This window comes from Tiliqua scincoides, chromosome 10, assembly GCF_035046505.1.
Source record: "Tiliqua scincoides isolate rTilSci1 chromosome 10, rTilSci1.hap2, whole genome shotgun sequence".
Taxonomy (NCBI): domain Eukaryota; kingdom Metazoa; phylum Chordata; class Lepidosauria; order Squamata; family Scincidae; genus Tiliqua; species Tiliqua scincoides.
The window spans coordinates 23,553,680-23,579,088 of record NC_089830.1 but is presented as its reverse complement, the minus strand read 5'-3'; the positions used below and the strand labels follow the sequence as shown (position 1 = coordinate 23,579,088).

The window sequence follows — 25,409 nt, the reverse complement described above, 5'->3', positions numbered from 1 at the left end:
AGCACTGAAGACACTTCACCCCTAGGAAGCCCCAGGAAGAGCAAGGGGACCACATTTCCATTTGGTAAAAAAAACAAAAAACAAAAAAACAAACAAAAAAACCCTTCTCCACTTTTGTGCTGGTCCTGAACCACAAGCCAGTTGAGAAGTGCCTGGTTGTCCCCATTTCTTGGTTCAGTTCCATCTCTTGGTTCAGTCCCCATGTCTTCTTTCATCAAGTCTAATATATTAAACATAAAATACTGAAATGAATGGGGACCCGCCTGAAAATGGTTTGTGACCCATCTAGTGGGTCCTGACCCAAAGTTTGAGAAACACTGTTCTAGTTCATCACTCTCCCCCCTCCACATTTCCTCTTCCTCTCTGGTCCCATCTTCCTTCTCCATTCCAGGGAGTGGAGGAGAAACAGTGGAAGCAAGAAGGTGGGCACAGATGGGCGCCCCCATCTGTCAGCTACCCAAGGGGCTCTCTTCAGGGACGCCATGGATGGGTCAGCCCTGATGGGATGCTAGCCAGGCCTTTTGGGCTTTCTCATCCCCACATGTGAGCACATGCAAGAGTCCCCTGTACCTGAGCATCACAAGGGAAGACTGACAGTGGTGGCAAAGTGTGTCTCTATTGGGGCAGCGTGTGATCTGTTATGGACCTTTTTCATCAGGAAGCCTTGATAGGTTTCGGAGAAAGCCCAGGGCTCTCTCAGACTCGGAGTTGGGGGACATCAAAGCCCACCTTGGCTGTAAGGCACCTTCTCATGTTCCCTTGTTTTGTGGCTCATAAGTAAGTGAATTTGCAACAGCCTAGAGTGCAGAGGAAGCAGGTCTCCTGACTGGTGAAGTTCAGCATATCAAATTGCTGTTGGAATTGGTGCAACTCCGTATGCTCTCAAGGGGTGGCAGGAGACTGTCCTAAAAAAGGGTTAAGCCATAGCCCAGTGTCCTTTGCAATCTACCTGTCCACTTCTAATGACCTATGTGGAAGGGGCGTGACCCAGACCCTATATAACTCCTGAGCACGCTCTCCTCCCTCTCTCTTATCTCTTCCTCACCACAACTGAGCAGACAAGATGGCATGCAGCAGGGATCTGCTGGCGCCGCCATCTTGACCACATGGCATGCAGGACGAGGCAGCTATAGGGCCTTGTTATCTAAGTCAGTGTACCTCTGATTCCTAAATCAGATGCTGTAACTGTACTACTAAGGAACTGTGAGTAAATGGATCTGTTCTTGCAACTTCAACCAGCCAATGTTGTTTGTGTTTTTCTTGACTAGCAGTCAGCCGGGTGTGGGAGGCTCCCTGGGGTTGATTCCCAGCAAAGGGGGGTTCTGCTGCTGAAGCGACTCTGCTCCCCCCCCCCAACGGAGAAAAACCAGGTTTAAGAAATTCCTCCAACAATTGCTAGATGGGAAACTACTGTCTTGTTTCAATCTCATTCACGGCAGTAGGTTAAGAGACGCCAAGTTCAAACTGAATGTGCATCAAACGGATGGCCAGATTTTTGCAGGAGGAATCAGAACGCAGGAAGAAAACACAGACTCCTTCCCCTAGAAACAGTGAGAGGAGGCTCTTTCGCTCAGGGAGGGAAGAGGCTGTCACTAAGAAAAGGAGACCAGGTGCCTTGCAGCCTGCTTCTTGAAGATCCCTGGGCAAAAGGCTCTTCAGCAACTCCAAGAAACTCTTGGCCATTACAGGGAAGCACATCTCTCCTGGCATCCACTTTGTTCACTTCCTGGGAAGAGCTCCAAAAAGAGCTATAGCCACACTGCAACCAAATGGCCAATGAATATCTGGGACAGTAAGTTCAAGGAGGTGGAGACTGGGACACAGATTCTGACTCTTTTGGTGTTTTGATGGGATCCCATTGGCTGTGACCACCCAGAAAAGCTATGTTTTGGGGTGTGTGATGGAGAGCTCACCAAAAATATACCACCCTGCCTTATTTTCCACTGCATTCCCCTCTTAGCCCCCAGGTCAGGAGATGGGGCTCCCTGCAACTGGACGTTTAGGAGGGTCATTTTACTTTTGTAGAATTCCCTCCAGACACTTTAGAATGGGGTGCCTGGTTCCCTCTATGCATTCTTAAACCATTATGGTTTTTTGGTCCGAGATCAAAAATTGTATCCCTGAAGTAGGTTGGTTTCCTCCTCCACCCATCCTAAGCTGCTACATATCCAGCATCTAAATTCAGCCAAATTCAGCATAATGGATCTTGGAGGGACAGATAAGTGAAACCCTCCCCTTCAAGGGACCCTCTGCTTGAAAGATTCTCCTGGGGGGGGGGTTTGAAGTTCCCTTTCCACAGCTTTCAAGAGTCCTTCTCTTCAATGAGACAGCCCCTTAGCTAACTCGTATAGGGAGCCATGCCTCCTCTTCTTGGTTAGATGCTTTTGGAAGAGTTGCATCCTGGAAAATTGGGGAAGAAGCAAAAGCCAACTGACCATGAGGGATCTTCAGGGTAAGACCATCATCAGAGAAGGGTTGGTTCCCCCTTACACAACACCAGGGACATTGGGGACGTTCACTAAAATTGAGAGTCAGGAGAGTTAGAATGGACAAAAGGAAATTTTCTTTACCCAGTGTGTAATTAATATGTGGAACTCCTTGCCACAGGATGTGGTGATGCATCTGGCCTAGTTACCCTTAAAGAGGGATTGAACAGATTTCTAGAAGAAGCATCCATCATGGGTTACAAGCCGTGATGGGTATGCGTAAACTCCAGGTTTTTCAGTAGAAGTAGGCTGCCTCAGAATACGAGATGCAAGGGCGTGGCACCAGGTTGCAGGTCTCTTGTTGTCTGGTGTGCTCCCTGGGGCATTTAGTGGGCCACTGTGAGATACAGGATGCTGGACGATGGGCCTTGGGGTTCTTCTTAAAAATACCACTTTGGCCTGCCTCTCTCTCTCTCTCTCTCTCTCTCTCTCTCTCTCTCTCTCTCTCTCTCTCTCTCTCTCTCTCTCTCTTCTGTTTTCTTCTTTGCTCCAGACTTGTACTCCATACTGTTAATTTCACCTTTAAACAATGCCTGAACACATGTAGACTGGATCCAAGGCGAGGTGTTCAAGACACACACAGTAAACCAGAAGGGGTTAACTATTGGGTCCTGGGAATTCTGTGAACTGAACTGGGGGTGACCTACTGCTGGGGTCTTGTAGTTCTGCTCTGAAGGTGTAAGTTTGACTTACCCCATTGGAATTGTACTAATACGTACATGTTGGTGCTTGTGGAGAAGACCTGGGCTGCATTTCCACGACAGCCTTAATCCACTTTCAATGCACTTCCATTCCCCTAATGGAATCCCAGAACCGTTACAGCTGCCCTTAACAAACAACGGTATCCAGAATGCATCGAGGGAATAGAAGTGCATTGAAAGTGGATTAAAGCTGTCGTGGAAATGCAACCCTGAATCAATTTGTTTTGTACGGTATAGTTGGTTTTGTCAAGGCCTGGACCCCAGGGATTTTGCCCCCTTCTCCCCCTCTCCTCAGGCCAGGGTCTACACCACTCATGCTCTGATAAGCTCTAAAGTGGATTCCTGCAATATGATCTATGTGGAACTGCCCGTAAAGGTAGTTCATGAACTCACTTTAGTCCAGAATGGTGTTTTAAGCCATTACTTCCCAACGTCACATAAATGCAACAGGGATCAAATACGTATACCTGTGGGCTGGCCAGAAATGGATTAATCAGGGTCAGGAGATTGGCTATCATACCCCAGCTCTCTACCAGCTCCACTCTCAGAGTGACTGCTCTGTCTCAGTCTCCTCGTGAGGAATGCAAGAGTGTTGGAGGGAAGCCAGAGGCACGGGCAGTGTGTGTCTTGTGCCCCCATATACATTGCCATTTCCCCATTTCCAGCAACACAGAATCAAAACTTTTTTCTATCTTCTTTTATTGTAATAGAATAGAAGACATGACAGTAATGGAATAGAATAGAACATGTAATAGGAAATATGATTGAGGGAGGGGGATAATTCCCTCTCTGTCAGTGGCCTCCTGATGTTTCTCCTTGCATAGCAGATATTTACCCTGAACCACTCAGTCCAAGAGTGGTGCAAAATTATTTTTGTGATGCCAGTGGTGCCAGTGGTGTATTTTATTAGCTGTCCCACGCAGCAGGGGTCAGCGTTCCTATCTTAGGGCGCAATCCTAACCCCTTACGTCATTGCTTTCGAGCACTGGCATAGTGGTGCCAATGGGACGTGTGCTGCATCCTGCAGTTGGGTGTCACTCAACAAACACAACTTTGTTTGTTGAGTGACACCCAACAAACACCTGCAGTTGGGTGTCACTTAACAAACACTACTTTGTTTTAACTCAAAACAGGGCAATGAGACATCCTTGGGGGGAAGGGGGGCTGACAACCTAGTGACCAAACTTCTGGAAATCATGGCTTTTAGGAATAATACCATCATGTTATATACCATTTGATGCAGAATTTCATCCATTGCTTGTGGGGAAAAATTCAATGCATTTCTTTTCTGGCCATTTTTATTATTAATTTCATGTCATGACTATTACTATCTTTCAGTCTTACCTACCTCACAGGGTTGTTGGGAGGACAAAATAAGAGGAGGAACCATGTACACCATCCTGTCTGCATCCTGTCTGCAACAGTGATCAGTAGCTTATCATTTATAATTATATATTGCGGTGTATTAATATATTTTTAATCTGCATTAATTAATGATATGATTAATACAATGCAATTAATATCAATATAGTTAATATTTCTGGCCACTTCCTGCTTAATGATGTCACTTCTGGCCCTAAGTAACATAATGCAGAGCTATGGCCAACAGTCAGGGGGATCAAGGAAGATGCAGGCTGGAAAAGTTTGAGAACGACCATACTAAAGGTACAGGAGTCCTACCCAGAGCAAAAGAAATTAGGAGAAGGGGCCCCGCAAAATTAGAGGCGGACCCACAAAAGTGTTTCCAATTTGGCCTTGAGGTTCCTGTATATGTGTGTGTGTGTGTGTGTGTGTGTGTGTGTGTGCTTCTCTCTCTCTCTCTCTCTCTCTCTCTCTCTCTCTCTCTCTCTGTAGATAGATAGATAGATAGATAGATAGATAGATAGATAGATAGATAGATAGATAGATAGATAGATAGATAGATAGATATTTTAGGACTCTTTCGGCTCAGCTCAACAACTTTGGCACGAACATTCTCAACATCTTTCAGAACATCATTCAGAAAGCTCTTCAGCACGTAGTACGTGGTGACAAAAGACAGTTCTGCACCAGATAGAGAACCAATCACTGGTATGAAATCCAGAGCCAATTCTATAATGGTTGATGCTGCACAAAATGTCGACCTGGCCAAGCGATCGATGACAAACTCTGTTTTGATCTCTCCAGCCTGTGGAGTATATTTGATAACAGACTTCAACTCAGAGACAGGCTGGCCAACCCGTTCCGCAAGCATTTGTAGGGAACCTTCGTCCAAGCCAAAGACGCTGCAGATCTTTTTCATGACACCCACCAGGATGGCAACGTCACAAGCAAAAAAGACACCTGAGACAGGAACTGCCCCAAAAGCACATGAAATAAGAGCCAATTTCCATATGAGTCTCTCCATCACAGCTTTTTTCTTTTCCAAGGCTTCCTTTGAGTAAGCAGGCATGGCCATAATTAATGCCTGTTTCTTGAGGTCATTGAGGTCATCCTCCAAGGCCTCTTGCAGGAGGGGGAAATCATACATCCCCAGATCCCAGCTGGATATCAGAAAAACCTTTGGAGAAGACTCTCCTGCTTTCTTCAAATTTTCACAGCAGTAACTTCTTATCCCTTCAAGGGTGGCTTTCTCATCAAAACCATGCTTCCTTCTTTAAGAATCTAAACGGATATCAATTTTGGTGCAAAGTAGAATTTCTTCTTCATTTTCCAAATTTCACGAGCCAGGTTGGCGTCATGTTCAGTGAAGCGATCACCGGTAACAATGATGAAGAAATCATACTGACTAAAATTCACCCTCTTTAGGTATTCATCTGGTTTGAATTCAGGTGTCCCAATTCCTGGGAGATCCCATATTTGAACTTTGGGGAGTTTGGGATGTGGATACCCCTTTGGGTGCATTGTTGTTTCTACCACCCCAGTCGGAGCAGCACCCTCTTCATCATCTGCAACACCCCTCAAGGCATTGACTAGGGATGACTTCCCAGCACCCGACACCCCTGTGATGGCAATGTTGAGTGTGATGTTTTCTAATGCATTCAACTCTTCTTGAGCTTGAGCTGCCACATCTTGGAGAGATTTTCCTTCCGAAACAACCTTCAGTTTAGCAAGCGCAGTTAATATGAGTAATTTTGTTGCAGTGTTTCCCATGGCTGTCTGTGATCTGAAAACGCAAGGAGAGATTGCGATTATGAACTTATGCTAGACAATGTTCAAACGACACTTTGCTCTGACAAGATGGATTTAGCCATTTTGGAAAATTGGATTTCTGTAGTTCTAGCTCTACCAATGGAGATTCCTTAAAATGGCCTTTGTGCCAGAGGACTGGAATATATCTAATGTCACTCCAGATCCATAGTCCGGATTCTAGAGGTGGTTGGGCGGTGGGTTGTTTTTTTAGGGTGGGCAATTCTGCCTGGTATCTATAATGGTGTGCAAAATGAAAGGATAAGTATGGAAAACATTAAAGATCCATAACTCACCCAAATTTTATGAAGAGAATTTTGTTGTTGTTGTTGGGAGGGGGTGGGTGAAAGATGCATTCATCATCTGTGAAGCAATGTACCAAAAATTTGCATAGAACAAATCAGGGGTGGATCCAGTATTTGAGTTTCGGGGGGGGGGGCATGAGCACTCCATGAACTGCAGAGCCCAGGTCAACCCGGCAGGTAGACCTGGGCTGCCACTTGGACTTGGCACCCAGATCAACTGGCCTCTGTAGCCAAGGTTTGCTAGGCTAGACCTGGGCTCCTGCCCAGACTACCTGCCAGTGGAGCCGCCTCTTCTTGATGGGCAGTCCAGGGCTCCCGGAAGGGCTTGGGCTACTCCTCATCCTGACAAGTGCCATTCCCTGCTAGTGTGACAATTGGGGAGGTGGCACTCAACCATGAACCCCCCCCCCTTGGATTCATCCCTGGAATGAATGTATCTCAGCATGCAATGTAAAATGTATTTGTCTACATAGAAATGGTTGTTGGCATCCTTCAGTCTTGGAAGACTATGGTGTCACGCTCTGAATGGTGGTTCTGGAACAGAGTGTCCTCTCCAGTGTGCGAAGCCTGGGTAAAGTAGGTATGGAGGATTGGCTCTTACCCATGCAGCAAATCCCCCCTCTCCACATCGCTGAAATGGTCCAATGGAAAGGCAGAGGCCAATACGGTTGGTTCCAGCAGCGTCGCAGGAGTTGCCAGAGTGTGACTGTGTACAGTCATGAACTGCCTTAGGGACTCCAGCTCCGGATTTTGCCTCGAGGTTGACTCCTGAAGCCTTTTCCTTAACTGGATGTAGCCACAAGGCAGTGGAGGTTTGAGGTCAGAGTTTTCCTTCTCTCAGATGAGCTGCCTTCCCAGGCTGACGAGTCCCATCTATCCAGTGGCTGTTCAGTCACCTCTTACAACAAGTACAGCCAAACCGAGGGCCTATTCTTATCCCCAGCCCCCAGGGGAAACATAGAAAATAACGACCAACTTATCCTTTCATTTTGCACACCAGTGTAACACACAGGCTTGCATCCCTGCAAAAGTATAACATCACTGTGATGCAGGCACTTATTTTATTTTCTATTTATAGTATTTATATCCCACCTTTTTCCCCACACCAAAGGGAACTCAAGGTAGCTAACAATAAAATCAATGCAATATTAAAAGCAATTATAACATTAAGTGTGCAACCCTAACATGACATTAAGCTGGTGCAAGTTTTACGTGCTGTAAAACAATTTTGCACTACTCCAGAAGCAGTTAGGCCGACGCAAGTCCTTGCACTAGCCTCCCCATGCCGTCATGGGCCCTGGGGAAGGTGAACCTGGCTGGTACAGAGGTCTGAGGAGGGTAAGCGTTCCAGTGCGGGGGGAGGGCAGCCAGCAGGCGTTCCCAGGGGCGGGTGGGCGGGGGGGGCCGGGGAGTGAAAGGTGGGGCCAGGATCCAGTAGTTATGCTGGATCCTAACCCCGTTTCCAGGCAGCCTGGGCCAGCCCCGGGTTGCTTGGATTTGCGCTACCTCTGGAGGTGGCGCAGATCTGAGCAGTCCCATCTGGGCTGCAGTGACTCTCCCCGAGGTAAGGGGAAGCGATTCCTCTTGCCCTGGGCTGAGCCACTAAGTGCCCACACTCTGCACTGGATACAGCACAGCCCGCTGGCCTGCTTGTTCCAGGGCAAGTTAGGACTGTGCTTCACAACACCCAGGATCACGACAATTAAAAATCATTAAAAAGCAAAAAGCATTAAAAAGTAAAAAGTTTTTACTTTTATTGAAAGCTTTTCATTCAACCCTCCCCACTCCTTTTCCCTGCCTATATTTTTTCAAAAATGCAAGGGTGGGCAAACTGCTGCCTCAGAATGGGAATGCCCACCATGGCACCCTCTAGATAAGACCTTGTGTCATTCCTATTTTTAAAAAAGGAAGGAGATGGGACACGGGAAATTATAGGTTCCACGTAAGATGGTGGAAAGCCTAAGCAAAGATAAGAATCTTAAAGTATACAGGACAAGCCTTGCTGAGGGAGCATCAGCATGGCTTCTGGAAGGGTAAAGTCTTGCCTCGGGAATCTTTTAGAATTCACCTGGATGTAGATGGAAACTGTGATATTATCTGGACCTTTCAGCACATGTTTGACATGGTAGCGCAACAAAGGCCCTGACAACATTCCAGTCAGGGAATAAGGCTCAGAGGCTCAGGGAGGAAGAGGGGCACAAGCCAGGTAGGCATATCCCAGGAACCCCATAGAGGGTACTGAGCCTATACCATTGGGGACCACAGTGGCAGGCAGGAGTCCAAGAATCCTCCTTTGCGGGGCTCCTGGCAGCAGATGACACTAACGTTTTCTAGGTGGTGAAGTCCGGAAGCGATGTGAAGAGCTCCAAAAGAATGTCTCTAACCTGGTGGAACGGGCAGCAAAATGTCAGATGCACCTCAGTGTCAGTAAGTGTAAAATGATGCACATCAGGGCATGAAATAAAAAAAATAAAAACATACACGTACTGGTGGACACCACAATGGAAGTGTTGACCCAGTGGTGAAGAAGGCCAATTAAAGGAACATTAAAAAAGGGATTGAAAATAAAATGACCAGTATTATCATGCCATTGTACAAATTGATGGTAAGGACACAACTGGAGGGTTGTGTTCAGTTCTGGTTGCCACATTTCACAAAGGACATAGTGAGGCTGGAAAAGGTGCAGAAGAGTGCGAACAAAATGATTTGTGGGCCAAGGCCAGTAGCATAGCTAAGGGGGTGCAGGGGGTAGCAAATGCACTGGGGTGCAGGGTGGGGGGGGGCTACAACTCACAGGCAACAATGCCCATGCATGACTATTGGGCTGCTGCAAGGCAACACAGAGGCACACAGGAGAGAGGCTGCTGCAGGCACGCAGTGTGAAGAGCAAGACAACACTCCTTTGTGGACCGTGTAATCTATTTATTGCCTTTTGGGTAATCAAGTGGCCATAAACCTCTATAACCACTTAACACCCCGCAGGCCTTTCCAACTTCAGTTACCAATTGCTCTTTAACAGTAGAGCTTCCAATCCTGGTAGCCAGGCCAAATTTGGGGAACCCTCCCCTGAGCCGTACTCCAGCCTGAGCCCCCTTGGGTTCGGCCTGAATCGTGGAGTAGGCTTCCACTACTGGGTCTCCAGGGTCCACACCAGGCACACTGGATTGTCTCCCACAACCAGTCCCTTCAACTTCACCAGTCCCAATAATCCAGTCAGTTGTAATAGATAGGATTTATTGAATATATGTTTAAAGGATAGTTATACAGACAGCACTGCATCAGTCAAGGTTTTAGGAATTTAGAATAGAGCACACCAAGACAATACAACACTCAGCACTAATAAAACAATAAAAAACTAACTCCTAACTCTAACTATCACTCACCAAAGTCTGAGCTTTCCATAGTCCAGTCTAACCCATCTCACTGCAGTCAAGTTGGGTCACTCTTGCCAAGATGGTCACAGATCTCAGGCCCCCTTAGCCAGAGGCAAAGCTAGAACAAAGGAAACTCTTTTCCTTCACCTTTATAGGTCTCCTGACCCATCCACCAAACAGAACTCGGTTCCATTCTAGGGGTTCATTGTTGCTTTGCCTTCTGCTGCTAAAACAGACCTATAATTCACTACATACATGTGTCTTACAGCACAATCAAATGTATTATCTACTCAGAACAAAGTCCTATTGTATTCAGTGGAGTTACACCCAAGAAAATGTGTATAGGGTTGGAGGCATATACTCATTATAGGACCAGATTGGGGACACATGGAAGCCATGATTACACCTTGATGGCACACTTTTTGGCTGAGTTTTCTGCAGTCTTCAGGCCCTCTTTCTATCCAGTTTTTGACCTTCTGATGTGGGATCTGCTGGGCTCAGCTGAAGCTTATCTGATTCTCATAGCTAAGGGGACAGGGGAGTCCATTGCCCTGGCTACTCAGCCTTGAGGGGGTGTCAAAGGAGATTGAAACTAGTGGTCCAGTTCCCAGGGGCAGGACAGCAGCCCCACCAGGCCAAGGAGGGTCTGCAGAGGAAAGCAAAAGGGCACCACATTGTTTTTTCCTACTTAAAGGGGAAGAGATTTGAAAGAAGGAAGAAAGGGGGGTGATTTGATTTAGGAAAAAGTGAAAGGGGAGGGAAGGGGGCACCATTTGGTGCTTTGCTTCAGGTCAAAATGTATTTTTGTTCTGGAATTAGGCAGTGATTCTTTACACCAGGAATAGGCAAGCCTTTGGGAGAAACTCTGTTTGTTTTAATGCCAGAACCCTGGAAGCTTCCAGCACAAAAAGGCAGCGTTGGGAGGTGGTTCATGTCACAGAATGGCTGCCTGGAGGAGACTCTCAATGTTTTGGTTGTTCATTTATGTGCACCTAAAGCTCCGGAGTGAACTCTGTTCATCATTCCTCCCATGCGTGCCCAGACAAGGGTAGACTGGGATTTGAACCTGGGTTCCCAAGAGCTGGGGCAGAAACACGCAAAAAACTTCAAAAGAGAAAGGGAAAAAGGAGGAGGGGGGAAGGCTGAAGGCTTTGGAGTTTCTTTTGGTCACTGTTGGATCTACCAGAATGACCTTCTGCCCACCCTACATTATAAAATGATTCATAAAGATGATGTATAGATAATCTCAGTCACTGAGACTTAATGTAATGTAATGTGATACGGGAGGCCAAGAAAGACTACGAGGAACACATGGCCAGCAGCATTAAGGGGAATAATAAAAGTTTCTTCAAATATCTTAGAAGCAGGAAACCCGCCAGAGAAGCGGTTGGCCCTCTGGATGGTGAGGGAGGGAAAGGGGAGATGAAAGGAGACTTAGAGGTGGCAGAGAAATTGAATGAGTTCTTTGCATCTGTCTTCATGGCAGAAGACCTCGGGCAGATACTGCTGCCCGAATGGCCCCTCCTGACCGAGGAGTTAAGTCAGATAGAGGTTAAAAGAGAAGATGTTTCAGACCTCATTGATAAATTAAAGATCAATAAGTCACCGGGCCCTGATGGCATCCACCCAAGGGTTATTAAGAAATTGAAGATGGCTTCTGTAAGGGTAAGTCTTGCCTCACGAACAATTCTTTGAAAAGGTCAACAGGCATGTGGGTGCGGGAGAACCCGTGGACATTACATAGCTGGAATTTCAGAAGGCGTTTGACATGGTCCCTCACCAAAGGTTACTGAAAAAAACTCCACAGTCAGGGAATTAGAGGGCAGGTCCTCTCATAGATTGAGACCTGGTTGACGACCAGGAAGCAGAGAGTGGGTGTCAATGGGCAATTTTCACAATGGAGAGAGGTGAAAAGTGGTGTGCCCCAAGGATCTGTCCTGGGACCGGTGCTTTTCAAACTGTTCATAAATGACCTGGACACAGGGGTGAGCAGTGAGGTGGCAAAGTTTGCAGACGACACCAAACTTTTCCGAGTGGTGAATACAAGAAGTGATTGTGAGGAGCGCCAGAAGGATCTCTCCAGACTGGCAGAATGGGCAGCAAAATGGCAGATGCGCTTCAATGTAATTAAGTGTAAAGTCATGCACATTGGGGCAAAAAATCAAAACTTCACATATAGGCTAATGGGTTCTGAGCTGTCTGTGACAGATCAGGAGAGAGATCTTGGGGTGGTGGTGGACAGGTCGATGAAAGTGTCGACCCAATGTGTGGCGGCAGTGAAGAAGGCCAATTCTATGCTTGGGATCATTAGGAAGGGTATTGAGAACAAAACTGCTAATATTATACTGCCATTGTACAAATCGATGGTAAGGCCACACCTGAAGTATTGCAACCAGTTCTGGTCGCCACATCTCAAAAAGGATATAGTGGAAATGGAAAAGGTGCAAAAGAGAGCGATTAAGATGATTACTGGGCTGGGGCACCTTCCTTATGAGGAAAGGCTACGGCGTTTGGGACTCTTCAGCCTAGAAAAGAGACACCTGAGGGGGGACATGACTGAGACATACAAAATTATGCAGGGGATGGGCAGAGTGGATAGAGAGATGCTCTTTACACTCTCACTAACACCAGAACCAGGGGACATCCACTAAAATTGAGTGTTGGGAGAGTTAGAACAGACAAAAGAAAATATTTCTTTACTCGGCGTGTGGTTGGTCTGTGGAACTCCCTGCCGCAGGATGTGGTGACGGCATCTGGCCTGGATGCCTTTAAAAGGAGATTGGCAAGTTTCTGGAGGAAAAATCCATTACGGGGTACAAGCCATGATGTGTATGTGCAACCTCCTGATTTTAGAAATGGGCTATGTCAGAATGCCAGATGCAAGGGAGGGCACCACAATGCAGGTCTCTTGTTATCAGGTGTGCTCCCTGGGGCATTTGGTGGGCCGCTGTGAGCTGCAGGAAGCTGGACTAGATGGGCCTATGGCCTGATCCAGTGGGGCTGTTCTTATGTTCTTATGTTCTTTTGGGCGTCATCCACAACTCCCGACACATTTGTGCAGCATGAAGCAGGTGGAGAGCAATGAACATCCCCCTGACAGCAGGCAGTCAATGATGGGAATACACCCCCAGCAGTACTCCAGCACCATCACCGCGGCTCCCACCAAGTCCGGCAGCCTGAGCAAAATCACTGGTTTTAGGGACCGGGACGTCATCACTGCCTTCAGGACCGAAACCGGCTTTCCAATCCACTCTGCGAGATCTTCAAGGGAGTGACTGCTCAGGCCAAATTCTCGGTAGCACCGAGAGCGGAATTTGACAAATAGAAGCATGGCGACCAGGAATGAGAGTTCTGGAACTGGGAGGGCAGAAATGAGTCCACAGAAAACAGCTGGGAGCACAATCTTGACAGAGGTGTTTTTTTTCCCCAGATGGAGGACAAGGTCCTAGGCAGGCCAAGCAGGAAGGCTTCTCTCTTCAGCATCAAAAGATCATTCACAACGCAGCCCTAAGGGAAGAGAACTAATGATTCTTTACCTTGCAGAGGCTAACGAGGAGGGGGGGAAAAACTTACATTTGGAAAATCAAATCTAATTTCCTGTCTTTTTTAAGTTGAAATTTGGATTATAGTCTTCTGCGTATATGGGCCCCTCTTTCCAGGTGGATGTATAGATACTTATTTAGAACGCTTTTGGCTCAGCTCAGCAATTTTAGCATGAAGGTTCTCAACATCTTTCAGCACATCATTCAGAAAGCTCTTCAGCATGTAAAACGTGGTGACAAAAGACAGTCCTGCACCAGTTACAGAACCAAACACTGGTATGAAATCCAGAACCAATTCTATACAGGTTGATGTTACACAAAATGCCGACTTGGCCAAGAGACTGATGACAAGCTCTTTTTTGATCTCAGCAGCCTTGGGAGTATATTTGATAGCAGACTTCAACTCAGCGACAGGCTGGCCAACCCGTTCCGCAAGCCTTTGTAAGGAACCTTCGTCCAGGCCAAAAACAATGCAGAACCTTTTCATGGCACGCACCAGGATGGCAATGTCACAAGCAAAAGAGACACCTGGGACAGGATATGCCCCCATAGCACATGACGTAAGAGCCCATTTCCATATGAGTCTCTCCATTGCAGCTTTTTTCTTTTCCAAGGCTTCCTTTGAGAAAGCAGGCATGGCCAAAATTAACACGTGTTTCTTGAGGTAATCCAGGTCATCTTCTAAAGCCTTTTTCAAGAGGGGGAAGTCATACAACCCCAGATGAAGGCTGGATATCAGAAAAACCTTTGGAGAAGTCATTCCTGCTTTCTTCAAATTTTCACAGCAATTACTCCTTATCGCCTCAAGGGTTGCCTTCTCATTGAAGCTTTTTTTCCTTCCTTCATTAGCTAAACTGACATCGATTTCGGTGCGCACAAAGTAGAACTTCTTCTTCATTTTGTGAATTTCGCAGGCCAGGCTGGTGTCATGTACTGTGAAGCGAACTTTGGAAACGATGATGAAGAAATCATACTGGTTAAAATTCACTCTCTTTAGGTATTCATCTGGTTTGAATTCAGGTGTCCCAATTCCTGGGAGATCCCATATTTGAACTTTGGGGAGTTCGGGATGTGGATACCCCTTTGGGTGCATTGTTGTTTCTACCACCCCAGTCGGAGCTGCACCCTCTTCATCATCTGCAACACCCCTCAAGGCATTGACCAGGGATGACTTTCCAGCACCTGTCATCCCTGTGATGGCGATGTTGAGTGTGGTGTTTTCTAATGCATTCAACTCTTCTTGAGCTGCCACATCTTGGAGAGATTTTTTTTCCAAAGCGGCCTTCAGTTCAGCAAACTCAGTTCCTATGAGTGATTTTGTTACAGTGTTTCCCATGGCTGTCTGCGATCTGAAAACGCAAAGAGAGATTGTGATTATGAACTTATGCTAGAGAATGTTCAAACGACACTTGGCTTTGATAAGATGGATTTAGCAGCCTTGGAAAATTGCTTTCCTGTAGATCTAGGTCCACCAATAAGAATCCCTTAAACTGGTCAGTGTGCCAGAGGTTGGGAATATTGTGTCGGAGGAATCTTAAAACTGGTTTACTCTTTAGGGGGGAAACAGAGTAGCTTCAGCAACAGACCCCTTTTTCTTGCTGGGAATCAACTCAGGGAGCCTCCCACACCCGGCTGACTGCTAATCAATAAAGACAAAGGCAATGGCTGGTTGAAGTTGCAAAAGAAAGTCATTTACTCACGGTTCCATAGAAGTATGTTTACAGCGTCTGATTAAGCATCAGAGGTTACTCTAACTTAAAGACAACAAGGCCCTGAAGCTGCCTCGTCCTGCATGCCATGTGGTCAAGATGGCGGCGCCAGCAGAGCCCTGCTGCGTGCCATCCCAACAGGTCAGTGGTCAAGAAAATGGAAGAAGAGGGCATGCTCGGAGTGAAAGGGAGGTTATATAGGGTCTGGGCCACACCCCCACATAGGTCATCCAAAGGGGACAGGTAAAATTGTAGGGTCACTAAGCTATGGCTTAACCCTTTCAGGACAGTATCCTTCCACCTCTGGAACCAGACGGAGTTGTACCAACTCCAACATGCTGTATAGCTAATGTCACTCCTATCTTTAAAAAAGGAGGGACACAGGAAGTTATAGGTTGGTCAGCCTGTTCCAGGTAAGATGGTGGAAAGCTTAATCAAAGATAAAAATGTTAAAACATACAGAAGAGCAAGCCTTGCTATGGAAGAAAGAGCAAAGGGTCAACATTCCTCACAAATCTTTTCATCTGGATGTAGATGAACACTGTGATATTATATGGATCTTTCAGTATGTGTCTGACATGGTAGTGCAACAAAAGTCCCTGAGAACATTCCAGTCAGGGAATAAGACAGCAGAGGCTCGGGAGGAAGAGGGGTACAAGCCAGGAGGGCATATCCCAGGAAACCCCACAGAGGCTACTGAGCCTATACCAGTGGGGTCTGCAATGGCAGGCAGGAACCCAAGACCCTTCCCCCTTTCTCAGGGCTCCTGACAGCAGATGACACTAAGCTTTTCTGGGTGATGAAGTCCAGAGGCGATGTGAAGAGCTCCAAAAGGATGTTTCTAACCTGGGGGGGGCTGGGCAGCAAAATGGCAGATGCACCTCACTGTAAGTGAGTGTCAAGTGATGCACATCAGAGCAAGAAATCAAAATGTCACATATACATTGATGATTTCTAAGATGTTTGTGATGGATCAGGAAAGAGATCTTGGGGTGCTGGTGGACACCTCAATGAAAGTGTCGACCCAGTGTGCTGCAGTGGTGAAGAAGGACAGTTCCATGCTCAGGATCATTAAAAAAAGGAATTGAAAATATAATGGCGAATATGATCATGCTATCATACAAATCGATGGTCAGACCACAACTGAAGTGTTTTGTACAGTTCTGGTTGCTACATCTCACAAAGGACATAGTGAAGCTGGAGAAGGTGCAAAGAGTGCGAACAAAATGATTTGTGGACCAGGACACCTCCCTTAAGAGGAAAGGCTACAATGTTTAGGGCTCTTCATTCTAGGACAGGGGTGTCCTTTTTGGCAGGAGGACCACATCATCTCTCTGACACTTTGTTGGGGGCCTGGGGGGAAAAAGAATTAATTTACATTTAAAATTTGAATAAATTTACATAAATGAATTTATTAGAGATGAAACTTATATGAATGAATGAAGGTCTTGCAATAGCTCAAGGCCTATAAAAGGCCTTGCACAAAGCAAGGCTGGCCTTTCCTTTGCTGCCGCTACTACATCACAGACCTGAATCAGCAAGCAAGCAGTGGAGGGAGCCCTTGTCCCACAGCTCATGCAAGATGTCAGTCACCCTCACACTGAGAGCAGTTGTGTCAGGCCAGTGCGGGTCCAACAAATCTCCGTAGGGCCAGAGGATCAACGGAGACTGGGAGCTCCCTGAGGGCTGCATTGAGAGGCCCCAAGGGCCGCAAGTGGCCCCAGGACCGGGGTTTGGGCACCCCTGCACTAGAAGAATGGCACCTGGGGGAACATGATTGAGACCTGCAGGGGACAGAGGGAAGCTTTTTATACTCTTGCACAACACCAGAACCAGGGAACATCCACTAAAATTAACTACCTGCAAGTTAGACAGAAGGAAATATTTATTTACCCAGCATGTGATTAATCTGTGGAACTCCTTGCCACAGGATGTGGTGATGGCACCTGACCTGGATGCCTTTAAAAGCGAATTGGACAAGACTTATGGAGGAAACATCCAGCATTACAAGCCATTATGACTATATGAAACCCTATATGAAAGGTTTTAGAGGTAGCTGGTTTTTGAATGTCAGGTGCAAGGGAATGGCAACAGGATGCAGGGGTCTTGTTGTCCTGTGTGCTCCCTGAGGCATCTGGTGAGCTACTGTGAGATGCAGGAAGCTGGACTAATTTAGCCCTTGCCTCTTCTTATGTTCTTAGGAGGGGCATGAATTCTTCTTTCCTGCTCCCTCTGTGTGATGTGTAAATGTGTTGCCTATGGTGGACATATCACAACAGCGTAAGCCAGCAGCAGGCCCAGTCCAAGCCTACCTGGCACTAGGGACCCATGAGGTCTGGTGCCTCCACCCCAGATATTTTTTGAGAACAAAGTCTCGGCCATTTGCCCATCATTCCTTTAAATGGACCATATGAAAGGGCCAGTGGAAGTGCATGCAGGGCTGTGGCACGTTAAGCAATGCGCCATGAACAAAGCAGGGAAAGGCTCACAAGTCCACTGGTTAGACATGCATTTGCATTTTGCTATTTTCCAAATACCACAGGCCATCATGATGTCACGTTTGGCAATGACACTGAAGAAATCATACTGGCTAAAATGCACGTTCTTTAGGTATTTATGTGGTGGGAACTTTGGTCTTCCAATAGCTGGGAGATTCCATATTATGAGCTTGGAGGATTCAGGATGTTGAAATCCCTCTCTAGCACACTTCTAAGTGCCACCTGCTGTCCTTAATGCACTGGAGCCAACTGAAAGGCCAGCTCTGCACAGCAGACCTGAAGACTCAACTATTTATTGCAACATCTTTCATATTGATCATTTTATTAGCATTAATATTTAGATTTTTTATTAGTAGTGCATTTCTAAAAATTGTTAGCGTCCCTCCACACCTTCTGGCTAGAAAAGTAGAAAACAGTGGCCATCACCACATCTGGTGGCCATGAATTCCAAGGGCTAATTATGCAGTGTATGAAGAACTACCCCATCCATCCTAAATCTCCTGTCAATCAGTTTCACTGAATGACACTTGGCCTGAATGCCTTTAAAAGGGGATTGGACAGACTTATGGAGGAAAACTCCATCACAGCTTACCATCCATTATGACTATATGCAACTGTGCAGCCAGACAGATGCAAGGAAGTGGCAACAGGATACAGGTGTGCTGTTGTCTTGGGTGCCCCCGAGGCATCTGGTGGACCGCTGTGAGTTGCAAGGAGCTGAATGAGATGTGCCCTTGGCCTAATCCAGCAGGGCTCTTCCAACGTTCTTAGGAGGAAGATGAATTCTTCTTTCCTGCTCCCTCTTCGTGATGTGTGAAAGTGTTGCCAATGCTGGACACCTCACAACAGCAGAAGCCAGCAGCAGACCCAGTCCAAGCCTACCTGGTACTTGGAACCAATGAGGTCTGGTGCTTCCAGCCCAGATTTTTTGTGTGCACAGAGTGACCATACTCATTCCCCCCTCTGCCATTTCCCCTATCATATTCAGGTGAAGTCCACCCCCGAATATGCAAAGAAGGGGGCAGCCTCTGACATTTGCCCACCATTCCGTTCAAATGGGCCATATGAACCCCAACATGGGTCCTGGCACTGCCTGAGCTCCTTGTCCTGGACCTCTTACCAAACATGCAGTTTGTGGGGTTGAATCTATACCCAAGGCAAAATAGTCCAAACATCCAATACCAATTATCCTGCATTCCTTTTGTTAGATCCATGTAGCCCTTACTTAGCTGGGATTCCATCACACCCAAAGGAGCATATCAGCCTGCTCAGCCCCAGAGATCTGCACCAGAGGTCCTGCTCTCCTGCCCACCATTGAAGAGATTCAGCCTTCCCGACTCTTGCAAGCCTTTTTTTGGATTTCATGTAATTTCAATACTTTTGGATATCTCATTTGTGGTTCTGATTCTCAGCCTTTTCTCATTTTTAGTCCCTCTCTTGGAAAAGCAGTCTGCACATTAAAGACGCACATGAATGCAAAAGGTTGTGCATTTGTGATTCTGATTCTCAGTTTTTTCTCATTGTCCTTTTTAGTCAATGTGTAGACTTGGAAAAACAGTCTCCACATTACGGGCACACATAAATAAAATGAAATACCATCTCATTGTAGCCCTTTCCAGGTCATTTCTCAGAAATCTCTGAATGAGAGACAGCGAAGGAGGGAGAAGAAAGAGGCAGGATGAAACAGAGAAAAAGGAGTCAGGAAGCAAACTTCCTATTCAAATTTTACCTGCTGAGTCTTTTTAGTAGGAAGAAGGAACGCCTCACCTTCAGAGACACAGGCAGAGCAGCAACTAGAGAGCCACCAACGAAGAGAGCAAGAGAGCAAAGAGAGCAAAGCTGAGAACAGGAGAGATGCACTTGCTCTCTGCAGCCACAGAGGCTTCAGGAAGCTGAAGAACTGGAGCCTGGAAGGGAAGGTGTCTTCTCCCTCCCCGCGAGCCCTCTGCTTTATAGTGCTCCAAGGATCTGAAAGTGAAAGAGAATCTCAAGCATGTTGTGGACCAAGAGTTCTGAAAAGATAGGGTTGCTTTCCTGACTGTGGAAATCTGGCACAGGCAGCCAAGTTAAAATAGAATCTCTGTATTGTCCAAATCCCAAAGGACCAGCTTTAAATTCATTCATTAGAGTTACATATTTATTTTCCCTTTTTCACAACTTAATGATTAAAAGAGTTAAATGATTAATGCTTCAGTTAATGCATTGTTGCCTTGCCTTCTGCTGCTAAAACAGACCTATAATTCACTACATACATGTGTCTTACAGCACAATCTAATGCATTGTCTACTCAGAACAAAGTCCTATTGTATTCAGTGGAGTTACTCCCAGGAAAATGTGTATAGGGTTGGAGGCATACACTCATTATAGGACCAGATTGGGGACACATGGAAGCCATGATTACACCTTGATGGCACACTTTTTGGCTGAGTTTTCTGCAGTCTTCAGGCCCTCTTTCTATCCAGTAACAACCAGCTTTCTGGCCTTCTGGTGTGGGGACTGCTGGGCTCAGCTGAAGCTTATCTGATTCTCATAATACAGTGGCATAGCTAAGGGGACAGGGGGGTCCATTGCCCTGGCTACTCAGCCTTGAGGGGTGTCAAAGGAGCTTGACATTAGTGGTCCAGTTCCCAGGGGCAGGACAGCAGCCCCACCAAGCCAAGAAGGGTCTGTAGAGGAAAGCAAAAGGGCACCACATTGTTTTTTCCTACTTAAAGAGGGAGAGATTTGAAAGAAGGAAGAAAGGGGAGTGATTTGATTTACAAAAATTTACAACCTGTACCTGAACCGTATGTGGGAATGAGCACAAAACCTTCTAGTGTTTACACTAAAGAAATTTTTTTTTTAATTCTTGGACCAAAATGTATGAAATTCGGCATAGTCCAGATTTCAGATGTCAAGGGCTAATCTACCTGTAACAATTTAAAAATGCACAGAGGGACCCAGGCACTGCATTTGGTGGGCCACTGTGAGATACAGGAAGCTGGACTAGATGGGCCCTTGGCCTGATCCAGCAGGACTATTCTTATCCGCAATCTTGCTGCAATGCAGGTGTCAATGTACTTGACCAGTTGGCTTCCCAGCCCGTTCTTCTAGTCTATCCATCCCAGTGTCGTTTGTTTATTTGTATATTTGGGTCACGAAAAAGATTTAGGGCATTCGATACCACTCCAGAGGTGTTCATTGCATCCCCCCATTCTTGCCATTGTTAATAGAGGCTGACTTTGCCTGGAATTTGGGGGGGGGGGGCAGTTGTGTTTCAAGTGCGTAATAAAGGCATGTGGGTTTCAGGTGTGGTGTGTAGTGTGGGTGTGTGTTTCAAGTGCAACCAGGAATAAAGGCAAACGAGTCTTCTGCCTGACAGCCCTGAAGAATTCTGGATGAGGATGGGCAGGACAAGCTGTTTTTTCTGACATGAAAGGTCACCCTGTTTGCAGCGGCCTGCCAGCTCCTCAGCCATCTGATTTCCGAGAAGGCAAGACTTTTCCCGCAGAGGAGGCGGCCTCCACAGAATGCGAAACTAACATGATTCTAAATGTGGTCACTTGACGTGCAGGCCCAGGTGTCTGTGCTTCTGAACTCCAGGCCAGGAAAGGACTGTCTTCATCCATGCATTCAGTCCAGGTGTTTGCAAACTGCTTGTTCAGATGTTTTGTCGCCCAGAGCCAGAGGGGCTTCCAGAGGGGCTGCTTTGGTACCCCGCTCTGGCACAAAAGCTACCCAGGGGCCCTGAAGGAGCAGCCCAGTCCTTGTGCCAGGTGCTTTGACAGCCTGTGCCAGCTGCAGCCTCGATTTGCACCGGCTGACGTTTGCACGCCGCCTACTGCCGTGGGGAACCGAGCACCCCTCAACAGCCAGCGTTTGCACCTCCCCCCAAATTTGGGACCCAGCCCGGTGTCGCTGTGCAGCGGGCTGCTATTCTTCGATTTTTCTGGAGTTGCTTTCACTGGGATATTAGATCCTGTTCTTTTCAAGCTCCTTCAGTTGCTTTGGAGCCTCAGAAAGGGAACTGACCACAGAAGATTCCCCTCTGGTAGGGGTGTCTCCCCTCCCCCCAGTGTGGGCTTAATTCTGGCATCTCCACTTTGAGTCAATGCTGGATGATTCTTCCCTCTTGGCGCGCCCCCTGGTGGTGAACGGGAATCCGGCTCTTGCTCTGGGCAGCCTCTGCAGGGCTCTCATTGGGCGAGCTGGTCCTTTCGCTTTCCCGAGCTGTTGGTACAAGAAGCCCGGAGAGAGCAGAGCGAAGTCTCTGCCCCGGAGCGAGAGGGAAGGAGAGGCGCAGGGAAGGCTGGAGAGCAGCGATCCCCAGGGAGACACGCGTCAAGCCGCCCGGAAGTAAGCCACGTGTGAAATGACAGGATTTGGAGAATTCACTCCAGCCCTATGATGGGCAGCAGGTCAAAAAGTTGGTGGAGCTCCTCCTGATTTATTTATTTTTTTTTTTTGGGGGGGGGGGGAGGCGGAGTATTCAGGGTTTTCCTGCACTAAACTTGGCTAAGCAGTGCTGCTGACAACCCAATCCCCTGCATGTCTACTCAGAAGTAAATCCACTGGGTTTACGATCACAGCCCCAGCAGGATGTGTCATGGAAGCAGACAGGCTGGCTGTCAGCCCCACTGTTGGAGGCAGAGTGGTTGCAGTTGGGGGGGGAAGGGTAAGAGGAGGCTTCCCATCCTTTCCACCTGGGGGGATTGTCCTGAGCAGTCTGGGAGAAGTCTGGGGTGGGGGGGTGAAGTAGAAGTGGAGATTTGGTGCCTGCCTGGAGCTCAACCTGTTTGGGGGGGGGGGAGCAGAGGACATTGAAAAGGCAGCTTCTGAAACCGAAAATGTTGGGAAACAGAGCACTGAATGCAGGCAGTGCACTCCCTAGACCCTGGTTGGTCATCCCACCCCCCCACCCCCGCCATCTCCAATGCTGGACCTCTGGCTGCATCAGACACTGGGAAGGAAAAGTCAGCTACAGTCCAAAATATGATAAACTGAACATGATTCCATTCAAACCGAGCTGCTTTGGAGGGGAGCATTCATGTTTTCGCTTTCAGTACCTAACTCATGAGAAAAAGCTTGACCCTTTCTTCGCACCCCCCATATATATTTTTCCCCTGGCACTGCCCCTGATGTTTTGCTGCCCTTCCTCGCTTCTCATGTGGCAAGCAGGATGAGAACGCAGATGGCACTCATGGCATCAGACAAGACGAGCTGTAGGAATCCTTAAAAAAAAAACAAAGTTCTTTGACGTTAAGACTTTCCTGCTCCCTTTCTCTGCAGGATGGCAACAGCCCTGGCGATGGAAGGATTTGGGGCAGCCATTGCTCAGGGGAACCTGAGCGAGGCCATTTCTGCCGTCCAGGGGATCCCCCTGCAGTCTTTTCAGAACACCCCTCTCCACATTGCTGTGGTGGGAGAACCCGGCTCCGGGAAGTCCTCTTTCATCAACGCCATGCTGGGCCTGCAGGCAGACGACCCCAGGGCTGCTCAGACGGGCATCCAGTCCACGACTGCAGAGGTGAAGGACTATGTTTACCCACTGCTTCCCCACGTCACCCTTTGGGACCTTCCGGGGAAGGGAGAACCTCCTTTTAATGAAGGCAGCCATGTTCAGCAGATTGATCTGAGTCGCTTTGACTTCTTCATCATCATTGGCTACCAGCGTTTCCGGACCACCCATGCCGAGCTGGTCCACGAGATCCAGGACATGAGCAAGAGGTTCTACTTTGTGCGGACCAAGATAGACCTCGACCTGGAGGCCTCCAGGAGACAGCGACCTTCGGGCTACAGTGCAGAAAAGGTCCTCCAGCGCATCAAGGAGGACTGCAGAGAGGGCTTGTTGCGAGAAGGAGCCTTGGACCCCCAGATCTTCCTGGTATCCAACTGGGAAACGGACCGCTTTGATTTTCCCCTCCTCCAGGAACAGCTGAAGAAAGATCTCTTGATGCTGAAGAGACAAGCCTTCCTGCTTGGCCTGCCTAGGATCTCAGCCCCCTTCTGGGAAAGAAAAAAAGCCTCAGCCCAGATTGTGCCCCCAGCCCTTTGCTGTGGACTGGTTTCTGCCCTCCCAGTCCCGGGACTCTCCTTCCTGGCTGCCATGCTTCTGTTGGTGAAGTTCCGCTCTCGGTGCTACCGAGAATTTGGCCTGAGCAGACGCTCCCTTGAAGATCTTGCAGAGCAGATTGGAAAGCCGGTCTCGGTCCTGAAAGCAGCGATGACGTCCCTGTCCCTAAAACCAATGGTTTTGCTCAGGCTGCCGGACTTGGTGGGAGCCACAGTGATGGTGGTGGAGCTCTGCTGGGGGCGTTTTCCCACCCTTGGCTGCCTGCTGTCAGGGGGCCTTTCATTGCTCTCTACCTACTTCATGCTGCAGAAATGTGTGTCGGGGGTTGCTGAAGACGCCCAAAAGGTTTTGACTAAAGCTCTGGAGGTTGAAGCTAAAAAGACCATTTAGCAGCAATTGAGCACCCAGGAACTGAGCACAGAGCTCTGTGGATTCTGGAGTTCTGCAGTCATGCTTTGCAAGTGTGGAAGTTTGGTCCCCTTATTCTGCAGTTTGAAAATTATGTTTCTTTTCAAAAATGAAGCAGGCTCCTAGACCATATGGCAGCAAAGACTGCAAAAAGATTGTAGCCAAAGAAAATAGAGGTATAACCTTATTATCCATGGTTTTTTCACCTGCAGTTTGATCTCAACACAATGAGAAGGGCCCTTTAAATTAAAGGGAAAAAGTCATTTAACAATAGCCTCAGTGCAGGAGAGGGCAGCCAGCTGACAATCCATCAATCATCTCTCTCCAGGCACTTAGAACAGCTTCACTCCAAGGCAAGCAACCTTTCCCTTCCCCCTTTGCACGTGAAAGTAATCACTTGCATTGGTGAAAGGAGGGGCCACTGGCTTGGGGTGAAGCTTTTCTCAGCGCCTGGAGAGAGACTGATTGATGGATTGTCTGCCTAGTGACTCTATCTTGCATCTCAAAGGTTAGCCAGGCTGTTTTAAAATCACTTAGCAAAGGGACATTGTTTTTTAAATTGATTTGCCTTTATGCGATTTTTGCCATCCATATGAGTTCTGGGAACAGAACCCTCACAAGTAACGAGACTCAACCTGTAAAATTCAGCACTCCAGAAAGGACAGAATCTGAATCCTGTACCAATATCCATAACCCCAATTATGTTTCATGAATAGAGGTGATTGTTTCTGGTAAGATAGTATTATATCCTAAGTGTTACTGAACACAATAGACTTGGTCCTGAGTAAAATAAATACCATCCTTTTTAATCACACGCTTTCGGTGTGTTGATGCAGCCTCAGTTGGCTGTGACTGACCAGAAAAGCTCTGTTTTTTGTTTTTTGTTTTGGGGGGGGGGGGTTGATGGATAACTGCAAAAAATAACAGTTTTTTTATTTTATTTAACAGTTGGATATTTTATTTTATTTATTTTATTTAACAGTTGGATATTTTATTTTATTTAACAGTTGGATAACAAACAAACAAAAAGTCTCCTCTTCTTAATTAGAGGCTTTTTGAAGAGCTACATCTGGAAAACTGGAGAAAGATCAAAAGCCATGAGACCTTCAGCAGGGTTGGCTTTTTTCCCCCTCCTCCAGTTTTTGAGGCTACAGACCTTCAAAATA

At 47.2% G+C, this 25,409-nt stretch overlaps 2 protein-coding genes across 3 annotated transcripts in view; one reads left to right on the top strand and one right to left on the bottom strand.

Annotated features, from left to right (window-relative positions):
• The window catches only part of LOC136661046 (uncharacterized), a 30,548-nt gene extending 11,010 nt beyond the window's left edge, over positions 1 to 19,538 (bottom strand). The window contains exons 1-5 of the mRNA XM_066638065.1: positions 19,513 to 19,538; positions 13,721 to 14,925; positions 13,172 to 13,391; positions 5,890 to 6,332; positions 5,311 to 5,521 (exon numbers count right to left, since the gene is read on the bottom strand). Of these exons, the coding sequence (XP_066494162.1) occupies positions 5,311 to 5,521; positions 5,890 to 6,332; positions 13,172 to 13,391; positions 13,721 to 14,912 (2,066 nt within the window). The 5' untranslated portion in view covers positions 14,913 to 14,925; positions 19,513 to 19,538. The remainder of the gene's footprint in view (positions 1 to 5,310; positions 5,522 to 5,889; positions 6,333 to 13,171; positions 13,392 to 13,720; positions 14,926 to 19,512) is intronic.
• Positions 19,539 to 22,043: 2,505 nt separating this feature from the next.
• Positions 22,044 to 25,097, top strand: LOC136661202 (interferon-inducible GTPase 5-like). 2 transcript variants are annotated; one of them, XM_066638251.1, is made up of 2 exons: positions 22,044 to 22,118; positions 23,052 to 25,097. In XM_066638251.1, the coding sequence occupies exon 2, from the start codon at positions 23,053 to 23,055 to the stop codon at positions 24,223 to 24,225; it is 1,173 nt and encodes a 390-aa protein (XP_066494348.1). In that variant the 5' UTR covers positions 22,044 to 22,118; position 23,052; the 3' UTR covers positions 24,226 to 25,097. The 2 variants fall into 2 exon arrangements, with proteins under 2 accessions (XP_066494348.1, XP_066494349.1); XM_066638252.1 differs by having other exon boundaries at positions 22,056 to 22,188.
• The last annotated feature ends 312 nt before the right edge of the window (positions 25,098 to 25,409 follow it).